This window comes from Lotus japonicus, chromosome 3 (genome assembly GCF_012489685.1).
Source record: "Lotus japonicus ecotype B-129 chromosome 3, LjGifu_v1.2".
NCBI classification, from domain to species: domain Eukaryota; kingdom Viridiplantae; phylum Streptophyta; class Magnoliopsida; order Fabales; family Fabaceae; genus Lotus; species Lotus japonicus.
In genome coordinates, this window is record NC_080043.1 from 20,222,502 (window position 1) to 20,240,055 (window position 17,554).

Below are 17,554 nucleotides of genomic sequence, written 5' to 3' on the forward strand. Positions count from 1 at the left end.
AAAAACATTAGAAAATTTTCACATGTGGAAATCCTAATGGAAAGTTTACAATATGTGTTGCCTTCTAATGGTTGATGTCCTTCAAACTTGTAACTTTGTCTTTGAAATGGAAAGGAGGATAGTAAATGTATTCCTAACAAGTGCTTAATATAATGTTCTATAATAAGCTTAGTTTATTTCTTCACACATTTAGATTTACTAAATTATATTTTTAGAGAAAGCAAAGAGTTTTTTTTTTGTTACAGAGAAAGCAAAGAGTTTATTGAAGAAAGAAGCAAATGAATACAATCCTTTTTGAAAAAAAATACCACGAAAAAAAATATCCCAAAGAAAACGGGCCAGCCAAACAACCACCAAAGAAGAGAAAAAATTAGGTTTAATAGCTCTTTTGCTCCCTCATTTATCACGATTTTGCACTTTTGGTCCCTCTAGAAAAAAAATTAGTAAAATTAGTCTCTCACATTTACACACTTTTGCCGTTTTAGTCTCAAATAGGGATCATTTTTGCAAAAAATTTAGCAATGTGGAGGACCAAAAGTCTTCATTTTAATGGGGACCAAAAGTGCTCATTTTTTTTTATTGGGGATCAAAAATGAAAAATCATAATAAATGAGGGACCAAAAGAGCTATTAAGCCAAAAATTTAACAGCCCCCAAATTCAACCAACAAACCGACAAAACCTTCAAGGAAAGCCAACCACCAAAAACCAAAGAGAGCACAACACAAAAACCTATGAGAAATAATGTGTAATGTATTGGCAGGTGCAACTGAACATGAGAGAAAGTGATAAACAATGTATGTGGTTGCTGGGCGACTAGGGTTACCTAGAGAAACAATGTATGAGGTTGATGAGTCACTCACATGATTTTTTTATTTTAATAATTACACATGTTCAGGTCGATTCATCAGTTTATCGGTTTTCAAATCTTCTAATCATAAACGAAACCAATTATCCTTAACCTGACATTGATTTGTTTTTGGACCCGAACAACAAAAACATTCAAACCAACTAAATTGGTTTGGTTTGTCAGTTGCATCAAATTTTTCGATCCGATGAATATCTCTATGTTAGGATGCAATGTTTCAAATCTCCAAATTATTATTTCCAATTACTTTTATTTATTGAGAGTTATATATGAATTTAGATTGAACTAATTAAAGCTTCATTTAGTAATATTGATTTGTATACTACTAAGTTTTATTCTTTAAAAAGAAGTTTTATTATGAATAAAATTCGTCTGCAATTTAAAATAATGGAATATTAATTTTATTATTATTTAAAATATTAATGAATAAATTAATAGTTTACGTTATTTAAATGGCTGACGCAGCAGCGGATTAACCCTAACTAGTATCCGAACCCGTGCGTCGCACGGATGAAATAATATGGAAAAAGAAATTAAAATGAAGTTAAGAGCAATAAATAAAGTTTTTTATATGGTCTTTTTGTTTTAACCGAGTCGAGTTACATTTAGGTATGTTTTGGTTATGTTTACTTTTTACTTTGGTTTTAGAGAAGGCACTGTCATACACAAAATCATGTGTGTATTATATTCATAGGTATAATCTTGCATCCGTTGATCACCATGAGTTAAAAACAAAGTAATAAAATATAAGATAAATTTCATCCAAATTGGCGTAACGTTGAAATATGAAATAACCCACATCTAAAATAGTATTTTAATTAGAGATATAATGAATCAAATTACATAACAAATAGATTTGGAAAGAACCTTAAAATATGAAAATCACTTGAACTGGAAAATTCATTATAAAATAAATAATAGCAATGTAAAAATGCCTTTGATTTTTTTTTTTGATGAAGTGACATTTTTTCTTTTTCTTTTTCATAAGTCTTCACCTGCAAAGAATGAGACACCATAAAAATTACATCACTAACTGGTTAGGACTAAAACTATTTATTTAAGAGAAAAAAATATATTACTAAAATAATAACATATTTGTAGTCAGATGACAGATTAGTGCATATTTAAGTAGCTTGAAATTTCATGTATGTAGTGATAAACAATTGTATTCCCACACGTAATAGCTTAAGCATCATATGAACATATAATATCATAACATTTGACTAATATGATTCCAAAATAGGATGAAAGCAATATGCACTTCAAATAAATTATCAGAATCAATAGTAGAAATCATCTAACAGCTTTTAAGTAAAACTATTATTACCAACACAGTTATTTGTCGGGCTGAAAGACTCCATGGGTATTTTGCCACACAATATCTCTTGCAAACCTTCAATCATAATATTCAACAACAAAAATAAAAGGAATCACACAATTGAATTGGAATCTCATCATTCAAGTACCAAATAGAAATAGCAACATATTATATGATATATTGAAAGTACAAAGTAATTTCAATTGACTAAAAATATTAGATAAAGAACAAACCTCAAATATTTTCAAAGACCTCCCTGTAGACAACATTTGTTGCTGAAGTGGTAATTTTTCCTTCATCATCCAGTATTAGGATTCTTAACACTTTTCTACTTTTGACTCTTGATACTGCTACGTAGAACTGACCATGAGTGAATACTGGTCTAGGAAGGTATAATCCAACATGGCTCAAAGACTGCCCTTGACTCTTGTTGATGGTCATTGCGTAACAAACAGCCAATGGAAACTGTCATCTTTCAAATTTGAATGGAAGACCAGAGTCTTGGGGAATCAAACTCATTCTACCAATGTAAATTTTTTGCCAGAATTTGTTCCAGTTACAACACCGCACCGATCACATTTGGGCACAAATCCTCTATTAAAAGTCTAGTTCCATTACATAATCCAGAGGATTGGTCTAAGTTTCTTAGAAGCATGACAAGCACCCATTTCTTTAACACCAATTTGTGATTTGGAATTCCATAACATTTTACTTCATGTAGAAAATCCGGGGTTAACCATGAAACTTCAACATCGTTGTCCTCATAAGATCTGCAAGTAGAATCACAACTCAGATATTCTTTTCTTCCCCTTCAATGCAAGATAAAATATATTGATTGACTTTTTCAACTGATTCTAATGTGAGGGCTAATATAGCTCTTTCTTGATAAAAGGTTGGATCTGTAAGATGAGAAACCATATCTGGATAAACAAACTGTATAAGTTGGAGCAACGGTTCAGATGGATCAGTAATAAAAAGATCATGAGGAACATCAATAAGCATTTTGCCGTCATCATTGGGTGTTGATTCACCGTTTCCCAATTTAAGAATCTACTCAGAAAATTCTTTGACATCATCATTATCTTGATGTCCATTTGTATTGAGTAACCTCATATTTTTTGTCAAGGAAAAAACTTTGCAGTTTTCCCATAAATATGAAGAATTTACAGTTGCTGTAACTATATCTTGTCTAGACCCCTTTTGAATAACATGGAGTATTTGTTTGAAATCCCCTCCTAATACAACTACCTTACCTCCAAACGGTTTATTGGCATTTGCTCGATTCTCAGATGACATTATATCCTTGAGTGTCCTATCAAGAGCTTCAAAGCAAAATATGTTCAACATAGGCGCTTCATCCCATATGATCAAAGAAGATTGCTGCAACAACTTAGCCTTCAAGCTAGCCTTGCTAACTTTACAGGTTAAGGTTTCATTGATATTAAGGGGATTTGAGAATCTTGAATGTGCCGTTCTGCCCCCGGGAATCTTGAATGTGTCGTTCTGCCTACCGTTGATGCAATTCCACTTGAGGCGACATTCAATACAATTTTACCAATTGCTCATAGGCCAGCTGATAAAGTCTTCCAGATGTAAGTTTTTCTCGTTCCTCCATAGCCGTAGACAAAGTAAAAAATACCTGAATATTTGGTTACTGCACCCATGATTTCATCATGCACCTTTTCTTTGTTCATCAGTTAAGGATGACACCAGGTTTGCATGCATGTCTTGCATTTCTTCACTATTGTATGTCATCTCATCCACACCAAATTTATTCTGGTAGTGTTCCACCCCAGATAAGTCATAATTTGAGAAGCATGTAAAATCTGCCAAAGACTTCCCATTAGATTGCAAAATGTTGTCAATTTTTAGAAGACATTGTTTCTTCAGTTATGTTTCTTCAATTATCAAATCTGCAAAAAAAAAAAAGTATTATGCATATTAATACGCATTAGAAGAATTTTTAATATAGTTAGCATGTTATCTGGTCTATCAAGGGACATGCGTAATGAGTATTCAATGCCTTCAGCCAATAACTGCCAAGTACTTTCCCATACATGGTCTGGCCTGCTCATAGAATTTGTTATGATCAAGGAAACAAATAACCCTCTTAACTGGTTACCTGATCCAAGCTCACTGGCCTCTCTGATAGCACCAATGTACTGTTTATCGTCAGACAACAATCCAAGAGCATAACATGCTTTTTGGTAAGTACTGTGAATTTCCCCTTTTACGGTCCTTATGCTCTCAAAGCTAGTGCATCCTCTTTGAACAGCCAATAACATCCTCATGTAATATAATTCTCCGGTACCTGGTGGAATATATGTTAGTCTTCTAATTGAGTATCCTTGTTTCCTCAACTCCCATATTATGAACTTTTCATTATACACAAATTTACTTGGAAACTCAGAGTAGGTCAAATCCACGCCAAAAACATTGTGGTATAGTCCTTTTTTATCCAGTACATCCGTAATGTCTTCATGATCTCCAAAAAGAACGGATTGTTGATTCTCAAGGTGGAATTTTAATCCTTTTACCAGAGGCCACCTGAGATGAATGTCAAATGCAAAAGAAATAATTAGTAATTTTATGAGGGCATCAAAGATAACCTATGTAAAGTTGAATACAATACTACAATTAAAAGTAACCATGAAAGTATAAGTAGAATCAAAGACTTATTAGGTCTGCGTGTTTTGATGAAATAATCACCTTTCATGGATCTCAAACTTAAAAGTTCTCCAAACTGCTTCACACGGTGAAAGGTAGCGACAATCATAGTACTGCTTTATTTCGTCAACAACACGTTTATTTCCAGATGATTCAGCAGTTGTTGTAATCTCAGCAGTGACCCTGTCTGATCCTTTGTTAACATATTTGAACAGATACTTGATGGAATTTGACTTGTTGCAATACTCGACATTAATATGCGCATGATACCTCATTAGCAATTTTGGGTTATAAGGTACAACATTCCTGCTATCAAGTTCAATTCCATTCTTCAGAACTTTAATGCCAGACTGTCTTCTACGATAATGTGGATACCCATTGTCATCAATAGTTGTAGAATTCTGGAATTTCTTTGGGAAGTACTTAGTACACTTCCCATTCTTCATGCATGCACATGTTGGATTAGCTTTACCACATGGTCCATGCATTATTTAGGTGGAAACAACATCATACAATTTGGGGTATAATTGTGGATCTGGCAATTCTGCTGATATCTTTTTGTCAATATCATGAGGTGAGGTAAGCTTGCTTTCACCATGTAACCATAATAGTATATGAGCATGCGGAAGACCTCGCTTCTGGAACTCAATTGTGTACATTCCTATTTTAATCAAGGAAATTATTTTGTAGGTGTCAGTAGCATAAATACTTGAAATAGATATAGCTAAAATTAACTAACATAATTGTAAGTTAATGAAACTTGTAAGTAATCTGACCTGCATCAACTTCTCCAAAAATATTTTCCTTCTTAAGATCTGCAATGAGATTATCAACCTTCATCTTGAACACTCGACATACTATATATGGTCGCTCATCTGGTTTTAGGTTTATGGAACACACAAAATCTGCGATTTCTTTCCAATTAGAATTGCAAGTGATTGTAATAAAAAGGTATGGAAAGCCCATTTTCTTACATATCGCCATAGCATCCTGGCAATTATTGAACATATCAATACTTAGGTTGATCAGTTGAGAATATGGAATGAATGAGAATCCAAACATCGGGATGTTTGTTTCCTTAATCACAACAGCTGTAGTTTTTTCTTGGAAGTTTAGACGACAAGAGTGATATGTTGATTTGTACTTTCCGATAATACCCGAAACAACTAAACCACTAAATTGGTAGACCACACCTTCCATGAGTTTGTCATTAAAGATCTCAATGACAGTCGAGCCTTTTATTGATGCTTGTATTTTAGAACTCTGTAAATTATAAAAAAAAATTATGCTGAAATATTTGAAAATTTTCCAAGAAAAAAATTGTAAAGTTCGTAAATATACCTGATGATCCATCAATACCATGTCAATACTACCTATGTCTGATGGATTGTCAAAGGAAGGTAGAGTTCATAGACGTAATATCCTTGCAGCGAAGGAACTTGTTGCTTTTGAAAGACAAACATCTGATATGAGGCCTGTCATGGTTGAGGGGAAGGAGGGGAAGTAGAGATAGTTGTGTGATAATTTTTGAGATGGAGAACGTGAATTCTGAAATGTGTGATAATGATTTTTTTTATAATGAAGTTTTTATTTTTAAATTATTTTAAATTTTGTATTTTAAATTTGCCTCTTTTTTTATGAGTTAAAGATGATGAATATAAGATCAGGTGCATTGTTAACCTCAAGTACTTCTACTTGATTAAATCTAAACTAATCCACGAATTTAGAGTTAGTTAAAAAATCAAAATTCAATTATGAGTTTTTAAAGCATTGATATGTGACCAGGTGCCATGATGTTTCAAGTTTCTTTTTCACCTTAAATTGTGGGATTTTTAATTCAAAATATAATATTATATTATCATAATTTTTATTCAAAATTCAAAACTTTTGACCACCGAAGTTAAAAAAATCATTCAAAATTTTTTTAGCTGGTTGTTACGTTTGTTTTTTCTTTTCTTTTATATTTTGAATTTCAAATAGTATATAGGTTTATTAGATGAATATTATGAAGCTTGACTATATAATATTTCATGAGTTTTAATAGCTTGACACATGTCCCTACAATTGTGGAAGCTGTAGATTGTTGACACCTAAGCTTTCAATGACTCTCAAACTATATATTATTAGATTCCCAGTTCATTTTGCTGCCTGCAGTAGTTGTTGTCGCAAAGATGCCCATTCCCACCACCAGAAAACTATGCGCTCTCAGCTCCTTTTTCCGTTCGAATTTAGGCCGCAAACCCAAAATCGAAGCATCTTGCATTGTAAGTGTTTGTGAAATTTACTGTGAGTTTGAGTCTTGTATTTTACTCTAGAATGATGAGAGAAGTAGGGATTTCAAATAGATTAATTTGTATGCGCCCACAGTGTAACAGGTTTGGCTATGATGCACTGACGGTGTAAAAAGTTCGCCTATGATTTTCTTGTTATCTTATATCTGTTTTGTTTTGTGTGTGCTGTTTCTCTTTGTTGCTTCTCCAGTTAAGAGGATTCTTTTTAAGGAAAATGGTAAAGAAGAAAAAGGGAAAAGAATACCAAAGATACCATGTATACCAGACCCTCCTACTGGGGATATTCCACCTAAACGAAAGGAGGTATTTCGTGTGAGGAAACAAGAATGGATGTCTAAATACACTAACGAGGACCAATCTGCCAAGTTACTTGGTAAGTGTGCAAAAAGACTAGGATCAAAAGCTATTGTTGAGGTGTTTGGCCATCTGGGTAGGGAAACAGATCTCAAAGAAGGCTAGCTAGGGAAGGTGATGATGAGAATATTGCTATAGAAGAATTGAGTAAGGCTTTTCAGCTTCTCAAAATAGTGAGGGAATATTGTTTTCACTAGGAGAGCTAACATATCACCCACTTCTTCAGTATTTAATTGATATGGGTATGGTTTGACAATTTCAACTTTTCTCTGATGTTAGTATGAAATGATGCTAGTTGGCTGTATGGAGAGTAGAGTATTAGTACTTCTTTTTAATTCTGATTTGTTTCTTATGTTCTTATTTTACTATCGTATCCGAGCACCTTTGTGGATGGTAATAGAGGTGGTACAGTGTTCTGTTTTTAGAAAGCAGACCTTTTTTTATATATATTTTTCTTTGTCTCTCAAATTCTGTTTACCTCATTTTTCATGTATTTGCTGATTTTCTCTCTAGATTTTGAAATTAACCACATATATAGAATTTGTAAATGGAATACTATTTCTAATGTTTGGGCTGCATGATTAACAACTAAAATACAATGACACTTATATGATTAATGTTTTCGGTTTTCACATTTCAAAGCTTTTGCAATAGTAATTCTTTATATTTTCATAATACATACATGTATGCTTTTTGTTGATCATAGTGACAAATGTATGTTTTCTTGTTCTTCCATTTATCATCAATTTCACATTTATTGTCTTAAATGTGGCAAGTGCACGCCTGATGCCAGTATATTGTAACAAATTTTAGTCTTGATTTTATCTAACCTAATGTCTAATCAAAACATTAAGACAACATTGTCCCTATATCTCCTATGAAACTCTCCATATAAAAGCACATGCTTTTGTAAAACCCCTTTAATATTCCCTTATGGGAAGTTTTGCTTTTACGAGTTTCCTGCAAAGGCATACATAACCACCCAAAGCTAAAAATCCTAGAGGAGGTGGAAAGATTGAAATTCTTAGATTTCGGTGCAAGCCTATCTCTACTCTTAAAGCTAACCCCGGAGACTTGGATTGCTCTATCCTTATAAGAACTTATTTGGCCACTCCTTCTTGGGCCAAATCAGGGTGTTCCAACGCATGATCTTGAACAAGCCACAGATGAGGAGGCGGTGATTAATCTTGGTTGTTCCTCTGCTGCAAACCTAAGTCTCGAGGGTGTAGTGTCTGAAACCCAAGAGGTGGAACATCTAGAGGAGAGCAAGACAGAATACTCTGATTCATTGGTCTATTCTTTGGCAAAAAAAGGTGTGAGTAGAAAAAATAAACTCAGAGCTTTGGAGGTCTTGGGGAACGAAAGAAACAGGAAAGAATATGCAGGAAGAAAGAGAGGCCGAAAACCAAGGTCTGAGGTGGGCTCATCCATTCTAAGAGAGGTGACGAAAGGTTCGGCTGGAATCGACCCAACGATTTCAAGGCTCCAAGAGACAACGGCTAGGGAGGGCGCAGGTAGCTATATTACTCGAGCTACAAAAGCTTGGTTGTTAGGGAAATCTGTCGGCTTGCGGTTTCCAAGGTCTGATGAGGAGGCAATAAGGGGTTTGGCGGAGGAATTGGAGAATGACAGGCCTGTTTAATTTGGGGCCCTGAGAGGGCATGATCGGAAGTGGCTCTCATGGATCGTGAGAGGCCTTGGTGAAGGGGAAAGTGTTGGTCTGTTGTAGATACCATATAGTCTTTCTGGCTCAAGTTGTCTATTATCTTTTAATAAAGCTTATTATTGTAAGGGAAGCCAACTCCTCGGCTGTGTTACTAGCCAAGCGTGGGTTTATTTCATTGTGAGGCTTGTTCTTCTTAAACATTTCCATTGGAGCTGTTTGATGTTTGCTGATTGGAATCTCTTTTGCAGCTGTCCGTTGCCGTGACAAATTCTGGTGTATTATGGAAGTATTAATGAGATGCAGTTTAATCAATTGATTTGGCATTCTAAATGTCGTATCTATTGATTTGACATTCTAAATGTTATATCTGTCAGAGGTAAGGAACTTGAAGGGAGATTTGATTATTGTGTTGCTTTATTTAGATGACATTCAGTTTATCCATTATTGACAGGTTCATGGATTCTATCTGGTTGTGGGTTGTGGTCCACGGGTAGTATATCAAAGAAGGCTTGAAAAGGTTTCGAAACTTAGTGAATGAGAAGGCTTATTGCTTGCAATCTTGTTGGTGTGACTCTTCCTTGGAAACCTCTATGGTCGTGGGCCATTGACCAAGTTTATATTGTTAATTAAGTTGTGAAGGGTTGCTGTTTGTTTCAAGTGAAGAGTTGGCCTTTGGAATTTATGATATATGCTTGGGGCTCAACTTTGTGCAAAATTAAAGAGCTTTTGGAGTTGTTTTATCCTGTGCATTTCAATATCTCAGAGTATATTAGTGTCTATTTTTGGTTTTGAGCTTGGGCTTGAGTACTCTTTTTCCTCTCTGGGGTTTTTCCCACTGGGTTTTTCCTATGGAGGTTTTAATGAGGCTCTTCTCAAGCTCTCTAGTCACCAAAATAGTACATGGGTTGGTTTAAGCCTTTAGTCATTTTGGCTTGGCTTGAGTTGTTTTTCTTGTCTTATCTTTTACCAATTTACATGAGAGGATTGTTCTCATGATTTTTATTTTATATCAATATAAGCTTTTTGTTCTCAAAAAAAAAAAAGAACTTATTTGGTCATACCGTGAGACCTTAACACCCCTCTCACACCTAAGGCTAAACATCTGGAGCATGAAGTTTGTAAGTCTATACATATCCAGGTGGCCCATTTATGGGTGGCCTAATAACGGATCAAGTTAGGCTCATATATCATCTTAGAATTTGAGTTGAGCCTAACTTTACTCTAAAAGCTAGCTTAGAGGCGAGGGTTACTCTAACCCACTTATTTGATTATTTTTATAGTCGATGTGGGATCTTAACCCAAAAATCATGGTACTCAACAACAACAATGCAGTTATGGCTAAAGTTCACAAGAGAATGGTAGAGGAAGTGAGTGGTGGTGATTGTCGATAGGGTAGGGAGAAAAGTGGGAAACATGAAGGGGAAGTGTACTGATATGGGCGTATCATTTTTATGATGTATTGGGCTTCTCATTATTTGTACAGTTATTGGGCCGGGCGACCCATGATCCCAAGCGGGTCAGAACCAAGCTATAAATATCAGACACCACCCAAGCGGTGGGGGATCTAACTTTTCACACATTTTCTCATTTTGTCAGTTTTCTATCGCTCTCAAACTGTTTAGCCCTTGCTTGATAGTTCCAGACCGGAACATTGGCGCCCACCGTGGGGCTACTGTAAAACAAATCCCCACTACCACGAACAAGAGGCTATGTCAACTCTACTTCTGAGAGAAGAGGGCGAACAAAATTGAAGGGAAAACGATGCAATAAATCTCTGTCAAAATGTCAGTTTCAAAAGGAAATAATGTTTTGACATCAAAGAGGAGGGCGAACGAAATTGGTGACATCAAACCAAAAATTCAAATCAGGAAACAAATCGAGGGAAAAGGGAAGGAGACGAAGAGGAGAACAGAAATTCACGGCAGCGCGATCTTCAACGGCGGGGCGAAAGCCCATACGTGGGCGAAATTTGATGCTTGATGACAGGATATGCAATACAAACCGCCGAAGCCCCAACTTTTGGGTTGAAACCGTCCACTCAATATCAACCGCCAACTCTAAATTTAAACGGTTTTTTTGTCTCAACTGCCACTTTGGAGTTTCAACCGCTCATGGCCGCCACCTCTGAATCGAAATTTTCCATGCTCGCCCTGCCAAAATCGACCCTGAACGATGACTCTTCAAGCCATTCGATTTCTTTGATCCCTATCTCTGACTATTTTTCATTTTAAAAGTTTCTTTGCACATTTCCATTGAGACGATGCTCTCTTCTGGCTAGAAAATTTTCACCCGCTATTGTCATTTGTTTTTTGAAAATTGCAGATTTCAACATTGCACACAAAGTGTTTGATCAAATGCCACAATGAGATGTTGTTTCATTGCGAGTAGGGCGATGCAAATTGGACCGCCCTGCCCAACTCTCAAAGGGGCGAAAAGATATGACATATGTGCCGGTGACTTTCGAAAGTGGTACCCTTTAAACTCACTCATGTTATATGTTTAATCATAATCTTGCCCTTTTGGGGCTGTTTGTATGATTCCACTACTATGCGATGTGATGATTTATTCGAAACTGGATCTCTTTCATCAATGATTTTAATTACAAGTGATTCTGGCATTTCGTATTCGGGCTTAGTGTTTTTTGAAAGTGAAGCATTTGTTATTTTCCAAGGCCAGTTGACAAACTTTAAGAAAGCCCATATGTACATCTTGAAAAGAATGGAGTATATTTAGTAAACGTTTTTGAAACATATGTGCTTAAAACATGTTCTTTTTCTCGAGTTACATTTACATGATGAGTTTGTGTAACACATGATGTTTGTATACATATGCTTGAGTTGCTCTTGTGTCGAAATTCTTCTTTGAAAGAGTGCAAGTGTTGGGCGTTTCATTCTTCTAGCAAGTATTAAGTTTTACAAGATTTTATTTTGTTATTGCAATTTTTAAAGACAAATAAAAGGAGATGAAGATTAGTTTTTCTTACTTGGGTGTGTAAATTAAAACATTGGGCGGAGAACAACTAGTTTTGATATTGTCAATGTGTTATATTATATTTTATCTTATGCTAACAAGGTGATGAGTTGACTAAAAACAGTCAAAGCATACAACATTATGTACAGAAAAAGAAAAGAACAACGAGCGTGAACTCTTTTCTCTACCTCGGGCGGGAGAGTTTAAATGAGGCATAATTTTTAAAACATTGCTTGAACAAGCATGTTCGTCATTTTTCCAACTTAGGTCTATCAATTGGGCGATGTCAGACAATTGAGATAAGAGTAAGACTCTTAAAACTAGAGCATCTGACCACGAATTCATAAGCACAGCCTTGGTTGGTTTAAGCTTACCCAACTCAAGCACAAAGTCTCCACGCGAGCACCTAACTGTATCGGATAGTGAAACTCTGATCAAATTATGACTAAGATCAAAACGTGAATTTTGACTAAGTAAAAAATGCAAAGGCCTTATGATTTAAAGAATAGTTGATAGAAAAATGATAAGATTGTTGGGCGATATTAAACAATATCGTCTTTTGAGCGATATTAAACAATATCGTTTTTTATGATAAAGTTCATCTCACAAAGGACACACTACACTGAGCATGGATGAATGTGCAAGCGATATGAAGTAAGTGTTTTCCATGTTATTGATTTACATTTAAGTTTTTAACTTTTATTTTGTTCAAGTTTCAAAGTATTGTGCATTATTACTTGTGGTATTATGAGAGCAGGTTGTGATCATGGTTTAGGGGAAGAGAAAATTAATCATAATAATGACAAAGTGAGGCTGTGATCGATGTGAAGAGACGATTTGGGTCAATTTGCACACGCTACACAAAGATCAAGAAGTAACAACAAAAGTTGAAATGACAAAGAAATGACTACTTAGCTTTTATGCCTTTTAAATTTTGATTTTGGAGCCTTTGTGCCCATTATTTCCTTTGCACATTTTGGGCGTGTCAATTACTTGTTAGTCTTTGTGTAGTGTTGGGTGAGTTGATTACTTGTGGGCTCGAAAAGAAGACACACTTAGTCTTAAAGCTTTTAAGACTGGGTGTCTTGTGGGCTTGTGTACTGATACAGGAGTATCAACTTTGTACTGATATGGGCGTATCAGTTTTATGATGTATTGAGCTTCTCATTATTTGTACAGTTATTGGGTCGGGCGACCCATGATCCCAAGCGGGTCAGAACCAAGCTATAAATATCAGACATCACCCAAGCGGTGGGGATCTAACTTTTCACACATTTTCTCATTTTATCAGTTTTCTATCGCTCTCAAACTGTTTAGCCCTTGCTTGATAGTTCGAGACCGGAACAGGAAGCAAGGTGGAGAGATGTGGGATCGAGTAGGATTCAAAGGATAAGGAAGGGGCCGGAGGCTAAACCAATATGTTGTTCTCTACTTCTCGACATTGATTATCGGAACAATGCTGCAACAGCTTCAGTACCCCATGAACGTGCTTCCAATCCTCCTGGTCATTAATCTTTCACAGGGATGTGCAGTTTCAGTTCTAGCTTTGACAATGATTTCACCCCCCTTTGCGTGGATTGCTTTCGCCTTGTGGCTCTTCATCTTTGCTTTGGTGGGATATCGTCAAAAGCTCTATCAAATGATTCCAAACAGATTCAAGGATTTAATTGAGGGTGGCATGTCAAGTCAATCCACAACTCAAAGGTGCATGGCAGTGTAGAGCAAGTGATTTGTAGCATGTAAATTTACACATTTCTTAGTGCAGGAATGAGCATTCAAAACATACATAAGCTGCAAGCCTGACTCACATGGAAAATCTTGTATTTGAATTTTGAACCCCAAACTCCTTGGTTTGTTGTGTATGGACCAATTTGTTTTAAAGTGAAAAAAAGAAGTGAGTCATTGAAGTCTCTGTTTTTATTTTTTCATTTTCATTTTCATTTTTTGGTCTCTGGGTTTTCTATCACCTAAAGTTTGAACATAGCAAGCATGGTGAACTCACTCAGAGATCGGACCTAGGACTATATATGCAGTAGCATAATTCAGCAATGAAATGATAAGTATATACAAGATACTGCCTAAATAAAATCACCTTAAAAGTTAAAAGAGAACATGGTCTCATGATGCAAGAATTAGACTCGTAAACCAGATTCCATGACGATTTAGGGACACCAAATCGGACTTTTATCCACTACATAGCCTACAAATTAAAACCTTGATGTCCACAATAGCATCCCAATGTCCTCATTAATTATGCCAACGGATAACATCCTAGATGAAATGACTATATAATCACTTGAAGGTTTAGTCCTTTCTTCATATGGAGTATTTTATCAAACTTCTACAGGCATAAAAACCTTGTGTGCAGAAGCTATGTCAAGTAATTCATTAATTGACTTATTCTACATCTCACTGTATTTCATAACTTATACGTCAGCTAATTTGAACAACTTAAGAAAGTAAACTCAAACAGCTTACAGGCAGGTCATAGGTCATAAGCTAATTTTACAAGCATACCCAAGTTAGTTAGTTACCACAAACACTTTTATAAGCTAAGCTCAAACTAACTTTTCCAAATGCGGCCTTAGTTACCCTGTCATAAAACATTAGTTTTACGATAGGCCTAGGAAAACCTCAATCATAATTCTGCCTACAGTATGAGGATTGAGGAGCCAAACATGGAACAATCAAAGCTAAATTTTCAAATGGAAAACAGCCCTATTATGCAGAAAGCATACATAACAGAATTTTAAACCAACCTTTTTCATTCTTTAGAATCATACTTGAAAGTCTGCAATGATCACTGAAACACCCCAGAAAAGATTGGGTTTTTGGCAATCTTGAATGTGAATTTGGCCATTGAACCTGGGCTTCTAAAGAGACATTTATAAATTTGGCTCTAAACAATACTCTACCCCTTATCACAATCTTGACACAATCAAAAACTGAGAAAGTTTCCTTATCACTCGTTCTAATGAGGAGAATACAAGAGTTGAACTTGTTATTTATCCCTCTTCCTGCTTAACAAACTAGAGCCAACCATAGGCTCATCTTACACTAGTGTACATAATACATCTGAAAAGAGAATGATAAGAGCATATACAATATCAAATCTTGCTACCAATCTGAATTTCAGTAATCACTACTAAGATGATGTGAATTATGCACATTCGAGAAATGGCATATTCTTTAATGTAATAAGATCGACTGAGATTTATTTATATACTAATATACGCACACATAACCAATCAGACAAAAGTTGCATAACCCCTCTTCATTATTTTTCACTTAAAGCTTTACAAATGAATCTGAAAACATATGGTCAATCCCTTTCATACCTCCATAGTATTTTGGACGATTGCAGGATGCTCATGTCTGGTTTGGGAACTTGCTCTTTTGCTCATGTGAATCGCCAATGTAATATGGCGGTTGATTTCATGTCAAAGTGTGCTTTTTCTTTTATTGATAATGTATGGATCGAGGTGGGTCCAATTGGTCTAGGTGAAATATTGTTAGACGACCTATCCCCCTCCTCTCTTTCTAATTAATGAATTATCCAGTTTACCCGTAAATTAAATAAGTTTTTGGTCCCCAACCTTTACCAAATGCTTGGTTTTCGTCCCTCGCCGGAGTAAATGTGGGTTTTAGTCCCTAACCTTTGTCACAAGATATGGTTTTGGTCCCTCCGAAGCTCTGGGTCAACGCCGGAGCTCCGGTGACTCATGTGGCATGGCCACGTCAGTTTAATGAGCTGACGTGGAATTTGTTTTTCTTTAAAATTAAAAAAAACCTAATTAATTTAAAAAAAGAAATTGTATAAAATTCTAAAAAAAAACTAATTTATTTAACTTTAATCCCTAATCAAATGTTTAATTTTAGTCCTAAATTTTTTAACTATAATCCTTCTTCGTCATTTTCACCATAAGCCCCAAGCTCAATCAACCTGCTGCAGCAAGAGGAAAAACGCAAAAATAGGGAACACAAACAAAACAATGAATCAAACAAAACAAAACCCACCATAAACTAAAGGCGCATTCTTTGAGCAAATTGAGCACATAGAAAAAGAATTGAATCTCTGAATTCTTCAACCAATTTCCATTTGCTTTATTTTTTATAAGATTTGTACAGACAACCATAGGGATCTATTCCTCTGTTTCACTCACTTTCTTTTCTGAAATTGAGAGCCACCGATATAGCAACTTCTGGGTTTCATAGAAAATTAAGAAAAAAAATCAAATTGTTGGGTTATATTTCTTTTGCCTTAGATTTGTGAGAAGTGGAATTTTTTTTGCAACTTTACCATTTATTTGGGCGCTTGAGTTTGGAATTTGGAAACCCTAATTCCCTAAATTGAAGAAGAAGTTTTTGTTTCATGGCGGTTTCTACTGTAGCTTTATACGCGAGTCCACCGAGCAGTGTGTGTTCAACGCCGCATCCTTGCCCGCCGCACACTTCCTACGACTTCGAATTGGGGTCTAGATCTTCCTCGCCGGCGTCGACAGCGACGATAGTTGTCGCATGATTCGGTGGTGAAGGAGAAAGATTTGATGGTTGAGAGAGAGAAGTTGTGGGTGCTGGAAAAGGTTCAGTGGAGTAAGGGTGAAGACGATAGTTGAGAGGAGGTGGATTCAGTGGTTGATGGAGGTCTTAGTGAGAGGAAAATGTGGTGCTGGTGGTTCAAGGTCAGGGAAGAAGAGAAGCTTTTGTTTCATTTTGATTTTCCTTTTTAATGTTTAATTTAATCAATATATGAAATTAATTAGGGGGTAAATAGGTTTTTATTAAAAGTTAGGTTTTTTTTTTAATTTTAAAGAAAAAAATTCCACGTCAGCTCATTAAACTGACGTGGCCATGCCACATGGGTCACCGGAGCTCCGGCGTTGATCCAGAGCTCCGGAGGGACCAAAACCAAATCTTGTGGCAAAGGTTAGGGACTAAAACCCACCTTTGCTCCGGCGAGGGACGAAAACCAAGCATTTAGTAAAGGTTAGGGACCAAAAACTTATTTAAGCCTAAAAAAAAAAGACGCGGCCAACATATGGTCATGAACTCAAATACCGCCCACTTTCTACAGGGCACCAATACTAGTATGGTCACTCTCATAAAATTAAATAGACACAGGAAATACAAGCTCAAAATATATTTAAATTAAGTGTCATGGCCAATTTGCCTGAGCATCCACTATCGCACATTTCAAACAATGCATAAAGAGAGTTTCAATTTGGTACAATAGTGTTTTGGAGTGGCGCAGCGGAACGCTGGACTCTTCATAAGGGTTGTGAGTTTATCATCCACACATTGGGTTAAGAGGCTAAGAGCATAAGTGGTTTAAGACATTATCCACATACATTCACCACAAAACCTTAAGGCAATCGGTTAGTGAATCATTCCACTTATAAACTCTTTAATTCTTACTTATATA

General features: G+C 35.8%; 1 protein-coding gene and 2 long non-coding RNA genes across 3 annotated transcripts; 2 read left to right on the top strand and 1 right to left on the bottom strand.

The window, feature by feature from the left end:
• Positions 1–7,006: 7,006 nt before the first annotated feature.
• LOC130742460 (uncharacterized) lies at positions 7,007–7,879 on the top strand. Its single transcript, XM_057594566.1, has 2 exons — positions 7,007–7,115; positions 7,333–7,879. The coding sequence occupies exons 1-2, from the start codon at positions 7,049–7,051 to the stop codon at positions 7,599–7,601; spliced, it is 336 nt and encodes a 111-aa protein (XP_057450549.1). The 5' UTR covers positions 7,007–7,048; the 3' UTR covers positions 7,602–7,879.
• A 453-nt stretch (positions 7,880–8,332) lies between these two features.
• On the top strand, positions 8,333–10,188 carry LOC130748538 (uncharacterized). The gene is made up of 3 exons (XR_009022726.1): positions 8,333–9,339; positions 9,411–9,538; positions 9,614–10,188. It is a non-coding gene; the product is annotated as an uncharacterized LOC130748538 (long non-coding RNA).
• A 3,329-nt stretch (positions 10,189–13,517) lies between these two features.
• LOC130748811 (uncharacterized) lies at positions 13,518–15,613 on the bottom strand. Its single transcript, XR_009022781.1, has 2 exons — positions 14,892–15,613; positions 13,518–13,764 (listed from the first exon to the last, which is right to left on the bottom strand). It is a non-coding gene; the product is annotated as an uncharacterized LOC130748811 (long non-coding RNA).
• Positions 15,614–17,554: the final 1,941 nt, after the last annotated feature.